This window comes from Penicillium chrysogenum (assembly GCF_028827035.1).
Source record: "Penicillium chrysogenum strain IBT 35668 chromosome Unknown utg000001l_segment0_segment0, whole genome shotgun sequence".
NCBI lineage: Eukaryota > Fungi > Ascomycota > Eurotiomycetes > Eurotiales > Aspergillaceae > Penicillium > Penicillium chrysogenum.
Window position 1 is genome coordinate 8,352,983 of NW_026622749.1, and position 12,028 is coordinate 8,365,010.

General features: G+C 47.3%; 4 protein-coding genes across 4 annotated transcripts; 2 read left to right on the forward strand and 2 right to left on the reverse strand.

The window, feature by feature from the left end:
- Nucleotides 1-325: 325 nt before the first annotated feature.
- Nucleotides 326-2,971, reverse strand: N7489_003290 (GTPase-activating protein GYP7; the record flags this gene model as incomplete). Its single annotated transcript, XM_056709045.1, has 5 exons — nucleotides 326-666; nucleotides 720-1,038; nucleotides 1,090-1,352; nucleotides 1,404-2,775; nucleotides 2,825-2,971. 5 exons carry the CDS (start codon nucleotides 2,969-2,971, stop codon nucleotides 326-328), a joined length of 2,442 nt encoding a protein of 813 aa, XP_056573347.1.
- Nucleotides 2,972-3,947: 976 nt separating this feature from the next.
- Nucleotides 3,948-5,126, forward strand: N7489_003291 (aromatic ring-hydroxylating oxygenase subunit alpha; the record flags this gene model as incomplete). The annotated part of the gene is made up of 5 exons (XM_056709046.1): nucleotides 3,948-4,034; nucleotides 4,085-4,237; nucleotides 4,294-4,475; nucleotides 4,527-4,942; nucleotides 5,002-5,126. The coding sequence occupies 5 exons, from the start codon at nucleotides 3,948-3,950 to the stop codon at nucleotides 5,124-5,126; spliced, it is 963 nt and encodes a 320-aa protein (XP_056573348.1).
- A 284-nt stretch (nucleotides 5,127-5,410) lies between these two features.
- Nucleotides 5,411-6,205, forward strand: N7489_003292 (putative iron-sulfur cluster-binding protein; the record flags this gene model as incomplete). Its single annotated transcript, XM_056709047.1, has 2 exons — nucleotides 5,411-5,662; nucleotides 5,717-6,205. The coding sequence occupies 2 exons, from the start codon at nucleotides 5,411-5,413 to the stop codon at nucleotides 6,203-6,205; spliced, it is 741 nt and encodes a 246-aa protein (XP_056573349.1).
- Nucleotides 6,206-7,350: 1,145 nt separating this feature from the next.
- N7489_003293 (uncharacterized protein) lies at nucleotides 7,351-9,093 on the reverse strand (the record flags this gene model as incomplete). The annotated part of the gene is made up of 1 exon (XM_056709048.1): nucleotides 7,351-9,093. The coding sequence occupies one exon, from the start codon at nucleotides 9,091-9,093 to the stop codon at nucleotides 7,351-7,353; it is 1,743 nt and encodes a 580-aa protein (XP_056573350.1).
- Between the last annotated feature and the right edge of the window lie 2,935 nt (nucleotides 9,094-12,028).

Consider the following 12,028-nt stretch of genomic DNA (forward strand, 5'->3'; position numbering starts at 1 on the left):
CACGTTTCGTTATTGTAGATATCTCTACGAGTGCAAGTGCAATCAGAGCTTGTAAATAAGACATCGATGGCATTCAAATGGTGTTTGAAAACATAATTCATTCCAAGAAGGTGCGATATGGCAAAACACCCTAATCCCATGTCCCTTTACTCCGCAAAACCGAGCCATTGAAGAAGAAAATCAAGGAGGAATATACATAAGGCAATCGTAAATCGTGAATAGCCAAGAATTCAAGGACAGTGGAAGAAAAGCAATGGCTTAGCCCAGAGAGCATAACATCCGTACCAAGCGCGACATCCAACCCACTTCATAGCCCCTGATGCAATTATGGAGTCTCCTGGCGTTTCCAGGGGATGTCTTTACGAAGTAACTGGCGTAGCTCTGGAGAAATCACCTTCGGTTTGTCGGCGTCAATTGCCTTTTGAAGAGCAGAGGGGCCAGCGTTGACTCCGCTGCTTGATGCAACAGTACGCTGGGGTGATTTTCCCTTGCTGTCTGAAGGAGAATCTTGGCCCGTTGCGCCTGGGCGACGCTGGTGGGCGGTTGGTGCGGTAGGGAAGTTGTCTTTCTTGTCTATCGCTTGCACGGAACGCTCGAAACGGTGGAAGAGCGATTCTGCGCGGGTGAGGATGGGTACGAGATCCATTGTGTTTGAAAGCTCGTTGACTGAGATTGCGATGTTAGTAATTTGATATCAATACGTCAAGATATCAACATACTGTACTTCAGCACTTCATCAAAGTGCTTGAGATGATCCATGATTACATCTCGGTGCTTCTCGAGTATGGCGAGCGCAATGAATAGGTGGAAGCTACTGGAAAAGTAATCGGTCCACAAAGTCTCCCATAGACGCAGCACATCTCCCCAGTCAAACTCCCGTTTGTACCACACCAGCAGCATGCGGAAGAAGAAGAAGAAGTTGGTACTGTCGGCGGACTGCAGATGCAAGTAGAGCTGCGGGTCCATGAGCTGGACGAGGTTATCCAGCGCTAATAATTGGCCACGCATTCCAGACTGGTCTCGGAGGAAATTATATTCCTGCGCAAAGAAGTTAGTAAGATAATACAGCTTTTTGCACAGAAAGCATACCATTCGATCCATGAACCCGACAAATGCCCAGAAAGCTACGGCGTCATCTTGCATCACAGCATAGATCGGCGCCAGGAGATCACTCATCCCTTGGACGTACCCGAGTTCCGGGTTAAATTCATTATACGTCAAGAGCATATCCTTCATCTGCTCCAGGTGCACATTGGTACCCGTCTCGGCGAACGGAGAATCGGGATCCGGATGAGGGATGTCTTCGCCCGCAAACAAAGGAATGGTACGGTCAGTACGGTGAACATCCTTCTCTATATCCATGTGTTAGTGGCCACCATATCCAATCCGGTATGTAATCTCACCTATCCGATTCTTCTGTTCTTTCCAATGATCAAACTGCTCAATCGTTGAGTTGCCCTCAACCATTCGCTCCCACCAGCCTGCTTTCAGCCGGATGTACTCATCGCGCTTGGAGTTCATCATTGCTTGGCGCTCCTCGCGGCTGCTATCCCACGAATACACACCGAGAAGGAAGAGCCATGCCTCCTTTCTGACGCCATCATTGGGATCCAAGCCGCCATGGAAGATCCGCTCCTTCACTTCTTCTGTCGTTACTTGGAGCCTCCCCGAGGTTGGGTCGAAGAAGCCGTGCCATTCTTCCAGTTTCAGGACACGGCGTCGCTCCTGGAGAGCCAGGTTCCCCGTCTCCAGCTCTAAGATTTCAAAGTCGCCAACCGAGCTATTCTCCATTTCTAGCATATCCTGCGCGGTCCATATACGCTGGTTTCGCTCTTTATCGCTCTGCTCGGCAACACTCATCGCCCAACGAGCTAGATAGACCCTAGCACTGTCGAACTCATCTTGCAGCGTCTGGATCTCTGGATTCTTCATTAAACGGCGCACTTGAGGCGGTACGCGAGGGTTATCTGCGATCTCATTCGCGGTCCGACGGGTAAAGGTGGTGATTTTGCTGAGCTGCTCCAGGACTTTCCACCGCGTTTCCTTGAGAGTCTTCATGAATGGATCCATGCTGGCATCGGGCGGTTCAGCTCGGGATCCGGCGGCGGCGGCTTCGGGCTGTGCCTTTGCTAATATGCTTTTATCGCCATGGCTCACCGGTCGGCCGAAGGAAAGCTGGTCCTCATCCGACGGGTTGATGAGGTAGACGTTGCTGTCCACGGCGGAGCGCTGCACCTCCGCATACCTCCGCAACCAGCGCAGTACCTCATCGCCGCCCCAGAACAAACCCCCTTCATTGCCAAATGGATCGAAGTTTTCCTTGACCCTCTTCCTCTTTTGTAGGATGGTTGACTGGCATTCGTCGTCATGGAAAAATAGCGCGGGAAAGCCATCGCCCGCTCGGGTATTGATCACTAAACTTCCAAACCACCATCCCAGGCTCGGTGGCCGTACCAATAGCGAGTATATCTCTGATAGCGGAATTGCGAAGGAATACAACCCGATGGGGTCTTTGTAGGTGGTGGTGGTCGGAAGCGGCGGAACGAGGTACTTCTGGCGCGGCGGAGAGTCGCCTTCAGAAAGGTCTACTTTCACATATGTATCATATGCTTCTCCAAGGGAGGACTCTGGGACCCATGCGAGGAGATATGACGGTGTATCCGGGTTTCTAGAGTGAGACGCGGGTGCATGTGATGCGGGGAGGGGTTTTTGCTGGATGAGGGCGATAAAGCCAGGGATATTGTCTTTGGAAGAGGAAGTTGGATGCACATAGACCTGGATTTATTGTTAGATTGGTATTCTTCTTTGATGGAGAATGTCTCACTTTGCTTTTAGAGAATAGTAGCTTAACCCCTCTGCTCGAGGCTGCCTGAGTGATGGTATTGTATTCGTCTTCTTCGTCGTCACTCATGGCGTAACAAGATGCTGGAGGTGAGGGTGTAGGAGGAGGAGTATATTTGACCGAGGCCATGACAGAAGGGGAGTGAAGTTGAAAGTTCCAACCTTTGAAGTTGGGAGGTTGGAAGGTTGGAAGTTGGAGACGACGTAATTGCCCGATAAGAAGATACGGATCGGCTGATTTTCCCTTATGAGATTTATATCTCTGACGCTTCTTTCACTCTTTCTTTTGGACCTGAATCTTTCGATATTTTGATCTTTGTTGAGATGTTTGATTACCTTGGGTTGATAATCTTTGAATACATCTTTCTTTTCCTCATTCTTTTCCTCCATGTTACTCTTGCGCCTCCGGTCGCCACTCACGGATCCTCCAGGCAGCCAAATTCATAGTGAACCTCATAGACGTGAACAGAATAAACAGGAATCTCTGACTATCTCGATATCGATCTGTGCTTGATATTCGTTTCTGTCTTTTTTTTAGGTGGCTATGGTATCTTCTTACCTACATCTGTGTACATATGTCCATGCACAAATGTAGGCAAGCCACCATTAGGAGACCATAGCAGATAATTGGAGCAACTATTGCTGTCGGACATTGTCATAAACAATTTGGTTTCGGTTTTCCAGTTCTTTAATATTATACGTCCTCTAAAGCTCGCTTAAGCATAGACAGGCTAAAAATGCCTACTTAGGTATATCCACTTCCATCCTCATCGCCCATTGGCAGCATTGTCCCTCAGCTCATAAAAGACACAAGACCCTGGAGATATACTGTCTATCTTTGGAGCCTTTACATGGCAAGAACATCTGAGATCTGTGCGTTGGCCGTGTGATCAAGCGTGACATCGACGGGACTCGATAACTCGTTTGGGAAACGATATACCGCGGTGCGCTCAAGGCTTGAGTTAGACAACCTTACTACCATTAAAAAATGCGTGTCTACCAATTGATGCCGCAAGACACCATGTGGGAGCGTAAGGAAGTCAGCGGCGATATAAAAATGCGTCTCTATCGCTATCGCTGTTGCAATTCACAACTTCATCGACATCATGTCTGAACTCACCCGCACTTTGCCTGCCTCTTGGTATTGCAGTCAGCCGCTGTATCAGTTGGAGAGGCGAGCGGTCTTCCTCAAAGTATGTAACGCAATCTTCTGGCAGTTGAAGGAGGCTAATATGTGCTCCAGTCCTGGTACTTGCTCGGCCCAGTCACCAGATTCCAGGTTGTGGGCGAACATGTTCCGTACGAAGTTGCCCAGCAGCCCATCTCTGCTGTTCGCATGTCAGGGGAGACCCTGAACCCCGTCGCCGAGGAGCTGAAGGTTGTCTGTACGAAAACAGTACGTGTGGTCCAGGTGAAACGTGAAATTCCTTCTAACAATTATACTACCGTCAGGGTAAAGAACTGTGTAGCCATCTCACTCCGACTGGACTCCTCTTTTCAACTATCTCCGACGATGCTCCCAGTTTCCATGAGTTCTTCCCAGACCTTGAAGAGCTGCTCGGCAAAGTCGACTTCACTAAGCTACCGCATCGTCGTAGCATCAGCTATGAAGGCCGGTTCAACTGGAAGACCATGTACCATTCTCTCTTATCCTTCTGAATTGCGTTATTATTAACTTTCATCAGGGTCGACGGATATCAAGAGTGTCTACACTGCCAATACACCCACCCGTCCTTCTCCAAATACTATCCGCCGACCTTCTACACCGTACGCAACAAGCACAATTTCTCGCAGCATATCGCAGACCCGAACAAGTCAGATGATGGTCTATTCCTTTACTTCTTTCCCAACTGCACGCTGAATGTCTATGGTGGTGGCATGTCCTCCTTCAGAGTATGCCCGACCGCTGACCCGCATGTCACCCGGATGGAGTTCGATTACTTCCATCTTGAATCTGGAGACAAGTTCGAAGAATATTTTAAATTTGTGCGTCAAGTTGCTATGGAAGACTTCGAGCTCTGTGAGAAGGCACAAAGCAATTTAGCGAAGGGAGTCTATCACGAGGGAATTTTGAACCCAATCAAGGAGAATGGCGTGTCTTGTGAGTTGTGGCTTTTCAAGTTGGTTCATGCGACAATTCTAATACGTGCGTCTTTCCAGACTACCAGAGACGGGTGTTTGATATGGTCTGTGAGCAGCATGAGTTTGACAGGTCCGTCAAGACAGTGAAAGAGTCTGAACTGGAGGAACATGTTGCGCCCAACACGGTCCAAGCGACGGCGTAGTATAGTGTAGGAATATAGCGATCGTCTTTTGTCATGAGATATGGGAAATCTGAATGCAACTATAATCTTAATGCCTTGCACAGTACTCACAGTATAAAAATGACCCCAACCATAAGGGACCGAAGATCAGAAGTGCCATGTCAGCTGAGTGATACAGCCAGGAAATTCCAACCCAATCGGGTAATATAGGGAGGCATATGCGCTAAGTGGAGAGTATAATTCAAGTATATCAGTGGCAGATGCCAACCATTCTCTATTGCTCAAAACAGCAGCACTTTGTTTCCATGGAGTCTACCGATGCACATTTCTTGACCTCTCCAGCCTCCACCCTCGTGGCCTTGGTAACAGTTATGTTTCTACTTCACCGAACATGGCCTCATCTATTTCAACCAAAAGCAAATAAAGTCACAGAGTCCATTCCAATTACCTCTCCAAACGACCCAGACTTGGCCGTTTCCAAAGAACCCGAAATCCCAGAAGGATGGTGGAACGGTCGGGAAGTCTTCGAGCTCGAACGGCGCGCGCTCTTTAGCCAAGTAATGGAAATGTGGATAGTATTATTTGATAGAATCGCTAACATGCAGCTCTAGACATGGCTCTACCTTGCCCACTATTCCCAGTTCCAAAAGTCCGGGTCGTATCAATCTTTCGACGTTGCCGGCTTCCCGGTCTTTCTCATTCGGGGCAAGGACGACAAGATCCGCGCTTTCCATAATGTATGTCGCCATCGTGCCTACACTATTACCAGAAAGGAGACTGGTGCTTCGACCATCCTTGGTTGTCGATATCATGGCTGGAGCTATGATACCACTGGTCGGCTGGTGAAGGCTCCTCAGTTTGATGATGTTCCCGGGTTTGATAAGTCGCAGAATAGTTTGTTTGAGGTCCATACATATACCACTGATCAAGGGATGATCTTTGTGAACCTCAGTTCTGGTGAGCCGGCTGCATTTGGCATTGAGGTGGTTTCGAGTTTGAATGGATTTGCCCGCATGGCTGGTCTAGAATCGAAATCCACTTGGGTTGCTGGTCAGACTTTGCCAGGAGACTTCAATTGGAAGATTGGAGGTAATAACTAATTTCGGAAGTTGTCGAGGCAATAGCTGACATTACAATAGTGCGAGCTCGTCACCTCGATGTCTATACTAGTGAGCTACATCGCAGAATGTCTGAATTATCAGGGCCCTCTACCGTTATGAAGCTTGTCAGGTCTATTGTGAGGAGCACCCGAGAAGAGTATTCTTTGTTTCCTACTACACTTATCTATTCATTTCGGAATGCGGATTTATGTCTCTCCCTTTCCTTCTTTCCCGCCTCTGAGTCGACGACGAATATTCGCTTCGACCTCTTCGCGAGTTCCGTCGTCAATGAACCAGAAATTCAGAGAATGTCCGAAGTATTAAAGAGCGCGACGAAGAATTTGATTGGAGAGATTGAGCTTGAATATCAATACATCTTGAGCAAGCAAGGGTGAGTATTTTGAGTGTCCGACAATAGTTGTTGCTAATCTCGTTCCCTTTAACTAGATCTCTGGCCGAGTTACATAGCACAGGTATGGCTTTTGCATCTGAACTTCATTTCTATTCCCTCATTCCATCAAGCAGACACTCGTCGAATCTTGAGTCGACTCCAGGAGCACACAAAGCTCGAACGGATCGAAGGGGGTCAGATCCTCCCAGCCATACACAAACCAAAAGGGAGCACTCTATTTCAAAAGGCAAACCAACGTGAGTGCTTTGATTTTCTGCTAGCCCGTAGTATCTACTAATTGCCAGAAGTGTGCAAAGAGCTAGACTGTGTTGGCGGCGGATCGCAGAATTCATCGCAGAACGGTACTTCACCAAATGCACTTGACTGGTAGTTTTGTCCAAATTCCATCATTTCTTTTGTTCGACCTGTTTATTTAGCAACTGGCTTGGCAATTGGGGGCATATTAATTGGAATAACAAATTGTACGTAGTAGACAATGATCTGTCTAGATAATGTGAAAAGAAACTAGACGCTATTCGTAAATTGCTGAAATACTTATAAACATACAAAACCAGCAAAAGGAGGACACAGATTCGAATCAGGAAATCAACAAACGTAAGAACTGAATATAAAATGAACATAAACCACCAAAAAGCCATCCGGTATAAACAAAATACAAAGAACCACCACTCCGATGCTTCATCCAACAATCAACACCGATCCCTCTACCAGTATCATACCAAGATACAACTTCTCAACTCCGGCGCGATCCATTCCGGTGCACAGTCTTGGTGACCATATTACTAGGATCCCTGATAGGACCAAGAGTCTGTCTCCCACCACTGCGAGCAGTAACATGAATCGGTCTATTCCTCCTAATAACCTCCGCACGAGCAGGATTTGGCCCATCACGACCCTCATACACAAGCAGCGCCTCAGCTTCAGAAATGCTGCGTAACTGAGGGCTTTTCGGGTAGTGCGGGCCACGACGGGTGCGCGAGCTCTCCCGCGAAGAGCTCCGAAGCAGCCGCGTCGCTGTACCGATACTGTGTCTAAGGACACTCAGATTGTTATCGCGGATGAACGCATCCAGCGCCAGGTGCCATTCGCTTCCGGGCCAGAAATTAGGCAAGCGGCGGACGAGAGCTTGCATCTTGCGTATAGCGAGAAGCTCCACCACGTTCTGCGCCGGCTCGCTGATTCGGCCGTCGGCGAGCTTGCGCTTGTGCGATGCTAGCCCTTCGGCAATCTCTGTACCGAAGATCTTGCCGTATTCGTTGACGAATAGTTTGTCCGGTAGATGTGAGATGATAATGGAGAATATCTCGCCGCTGCGGGGGTACGAGCTTCGAGCCGCGCAGATCAGGGCGTACCCTTGTGGGCCGCCGGCTAACCTGGACTGCATCGGATCGCTTTTCTGACACAGCCGGTCGATTGCGGCTGGCTCGTCGAAGCATGCGGCGTACATCAGTGGGTTCATGTTCTCTGAGTTCTGGATTTCTGCGTTGAGCATGGAGAATTTCTCGAGCCAGGCCATGAAATCGGCTCCCGCGGGGTTGAAAGCTGCTGCGATGTGCCAGGAGGATTCTAGCTGTCCGCCGAGTTCGTGGTACTGGTGTTCGACGTTGCCGATGTTGATTCCGTGTTGATACAATGTTTCCGCCACGGCGACGGGTGCGACGGCACAGAACTCGTGCATGGCTGCTTCGTGGAAGATTGTCCGAAGCTCCTCGATCGGTACAAGTTTTGCCTGGCGTAGCCTGTTTAGCGCAATAATGAATTGAGAAAACGCGCCGACACCGACGAGGGAGAGAAGAATGTGGTTCTGGCGAGTTTCTCTAATATCTCTGGGTTTGGTCAGATGTTGAGGATCGGCAGTGCTGACAGTGTAGGTGAGCAAATCCATATTGGGACCATTCAATCCTGCCTCAATCCAGTTCCTTCCTGATAAGTCATAGCCGTTGGGCGTGACGATCCCAAAATGAACAAGGAACTCTAAGCAGGAAGAGCATTGCATTGCAGCATTGTATGCAGGATGAGTCTTGAATGGATGATTGTCAGTTTCTCTCGGAAACGTAGTGCAATCCGACGAATGGGCCATTGCATCTTCATAATTCTCGTAAGAGCGAATCAGTTCCCTCCATTTTTCAACGGTGCCAGTACGTTTAAACCACCTTTCCACACTCGATTTGAGTGGTCCATTGTGTGCTACAAGTCCATGCATGGCGTGGATCTTCTTTTCCTCCATATATCGGACTCCAACTGAGAAACCAACCATTCTGTCAAATATCATTTCAAGTGCCTTCTGAGGGAGCTGGGGAAGAGGCAACTTGGTGGCCCATTGGATTTGCTGAGCTGCTGTTTTCTTGTCGACGTTGCTTGGCCAGGCAACCTGGAGCGAGGCACCTTTGACGTTTCCACTTTGCAATCGGTCAAAGATGACTCCCCAAACTGCTGGACCCCAAGAGTCCAGTATGTGTTCATCGAAGCCGACCATGATGGATGAATTCAGAAGGGTTTGTCGTGAAATTTTGAGAGGGAGAGGCTCGTGAGGATTTAGCTGTTGAGATGCCGCTAGTTTATATCTTCCCACCTCTGCAACCCCTAGGAACGTTAGTATGTGACAATCCTCTGCATTTCTCTTTGATCAAAGAAACCAAAGAAGCTAAATATAGATGGGTCGCAGTTATTGGACAAGTAACATGAATTCCTCCTAAAAGGGTAGACGAGGACGATTCTAAGAGCACAAATGGACAAAGAGTCTAAGAACCAAAGTTTGTTCTAGTAATACCCTCATATTAACTGAAATATTGAATCCAGATATGGAGGTCGAGCTATCATGAGCCCTGTGCATCAATTCTATATGTCGAACGGAGAGTGGCGGCCGCTACCATTCATTTCTCTGGTGTCAAGTCAATATTAACAAGTTGAAATGCCAATGTTTAAGAACATAATTCAAGAGTAATACTTAGTCCAATCGCACATTGCTCATAGTCGTCAAAGAGAATCGAGGACTCGACGAAATGTTAGAAATGTGGCTTTGATCTAATCATCCTGTGAACAAAGAGGTTCTTTCACAACCTAGAGACGAAGTTGGAAGGTTGTGATTTTCCGTATACAAGTTGAACCGAAATATTTTCTGTTCCAGTCTACCCAGCAATCCAGCTAAACCCCAATCTCAGGCTTGGTTAGACACCCAGATACCCAATGGCATAAACGAAGATGAAGATTGGTATAGAAGTTGAAAGCAATTTGTCCGACTGCAATTCTTGACAAAGAAAGAGGAACGTGCAAGAAGCAAGAAGTCATGGATACAAAGAGTAGGAATATAGAATTAATTGGGATTTATTAATGTAATCCTGTATAGACTAGGTAGAGGCTCTGGAAAATACGGGGAGAAAGGAACATTTCTGCAAGACAACAAAATTCAAGTCGGCACTAAAAGCCAGCCCAGGGCCTCGGCTAGATTTCTATTATTTCTATTACTGTCAACCTGCATTACTCCATCGATATTCTCGTGTTTCGCTTCTAATTTGTTCTAGACTTCTCTAGGAAGTACTCGCACCTGAAATGCTTAGCTCCGGATATAATTAGCAACACCCCCTCCCGCAAATCATTAACCTTTGTGGATTAGTTCCATAGGCAAATACTATGCCAGAGAGAGAGAGCACAGGTTGTTATTGGGATCCCGTAAATCTTGCAGATCCTCGCTCGGCATCAACGCACTCGGCAAGATCTTCGATAGTTCAAACGGGGCCAAAGCGAGGTTACGAGGATCTCTTGGCTTCCCTACGCCCTCCTCGGATACTTCCTCGTATATTGTACATACTCGGGACTTAGTAGGTAGTATAACCATTAGTATAGACACATGAATTATCAAACAAAAACATAGCTGAGGGCAACAGTCCTGCAGGGTGACGTTAGTTCTAAATTAAACCCCACGCGACACGGGCTTCTCCGTATGCGCAAAATAGGGGCCAAAACTGTAAAACGAGATATTTGTACATCGATGTACAAAGCTATTGTTATTGCAGGTTAGAACTACTCTGAGATATGTAGATAGAATTGATGGCAACATTTTTGGCCCATCATCCTCAAGCTCTCTCGTGGTGGTCCTCAACTTCACCACCGAAGCACAAACTGGTACAATACATATATGTAGTTAGTATGCTTATTTCCGCTCAATGCTCTGTTAAAACTGTCCGGCACTGAGCAGTTTAAAAAAATGGGGATAATTACAATAAGCGTAATACACAACATTCGAAACCATGCAAGTCAATACTCGCCAGCATCGATACCGGCTTAAGCCGCAATATCTGCAAGCGTAGTCCCAGCAGCAATCTCATCATACTCTTTCGAGCCTGGGGGAGTAAAAGCTTGGCCTCGAGCACAAAGTCCTTGAAAGTTTGGATGTGGAACCAAATTGCTGTCGGATCGAGCATCAAACCCTGTCCAATCCACACATGGCGAAGGAAAATCCCCGACGATAAGAAGGACAAATGTGAGGGGAGGACACGTTTATTTCACTTGGACTAGTTGACTAGTTGCTCCTTTGATGTTACCCTCTTTCCGGATTGGGCCAGTGCTCTAGTTGCAGGGTGTGAAGTCAAGCAGATACCCACTGTGGACTATAGCCAAGCTCAGTCATTGCAGCTTGATCCATTCAATTGTTCACGGCATCAAAAGAGGGGATATTCTACATGATGCTGCAAGAAAATCCAGACAGGTATGCGGAGTACGTATGCGAGAGCTCTTTGGCTAGGCAAGAGAGTCACGCACTAGGAGATGCAACTCCCATGCGATTGTGTTGGTAAACATAATAGCTAGGAATTAACTACATACATATAGTACGTAAAAGGAAATATGGAGTACCAAGATTATATATGAGCATCCATGGATAGTTCTGAGGGCATACAAGGATACGAGTATACGAGTATTTCTTCACGGCCATATTTGGGGGAAATGTGGCAATTGCTGCATATATTTTCCGTGAATGTATTTCTGCATATCATTGGCCCAATTTGGCTGTTCGTATTCCACGCAACTCATTTCCCCTGACGGCAACATTCCGTGTCAATCAACACGAGATTAAGAATAACATTGACTGCGCCTTTCCGAGTACGAGATAACACGAACTTCGATGCAACTATGGAGTACTCTGGCTAACTATAGAAATTGCTATGTAAAAATTGAAGAACCTTCCTCCAACCTCACCTTTTAAACATCTTTTACTCCGTAGGTATCTGAACGATTTTCTGAACTGGGAATTTGGGATCTTTTGGGGAAATCGCTGTTTAGCTGCGGCACACTAACCCGACAATCAGCGGACTAACTAACTACGGTCTGATTGTTTGGGAGGTCACTGTGAGAAACGCCATACTCGCCGTACAGATATTCTTGGAGGACCACCTGCTGATTTCAGGTGGCCTAAA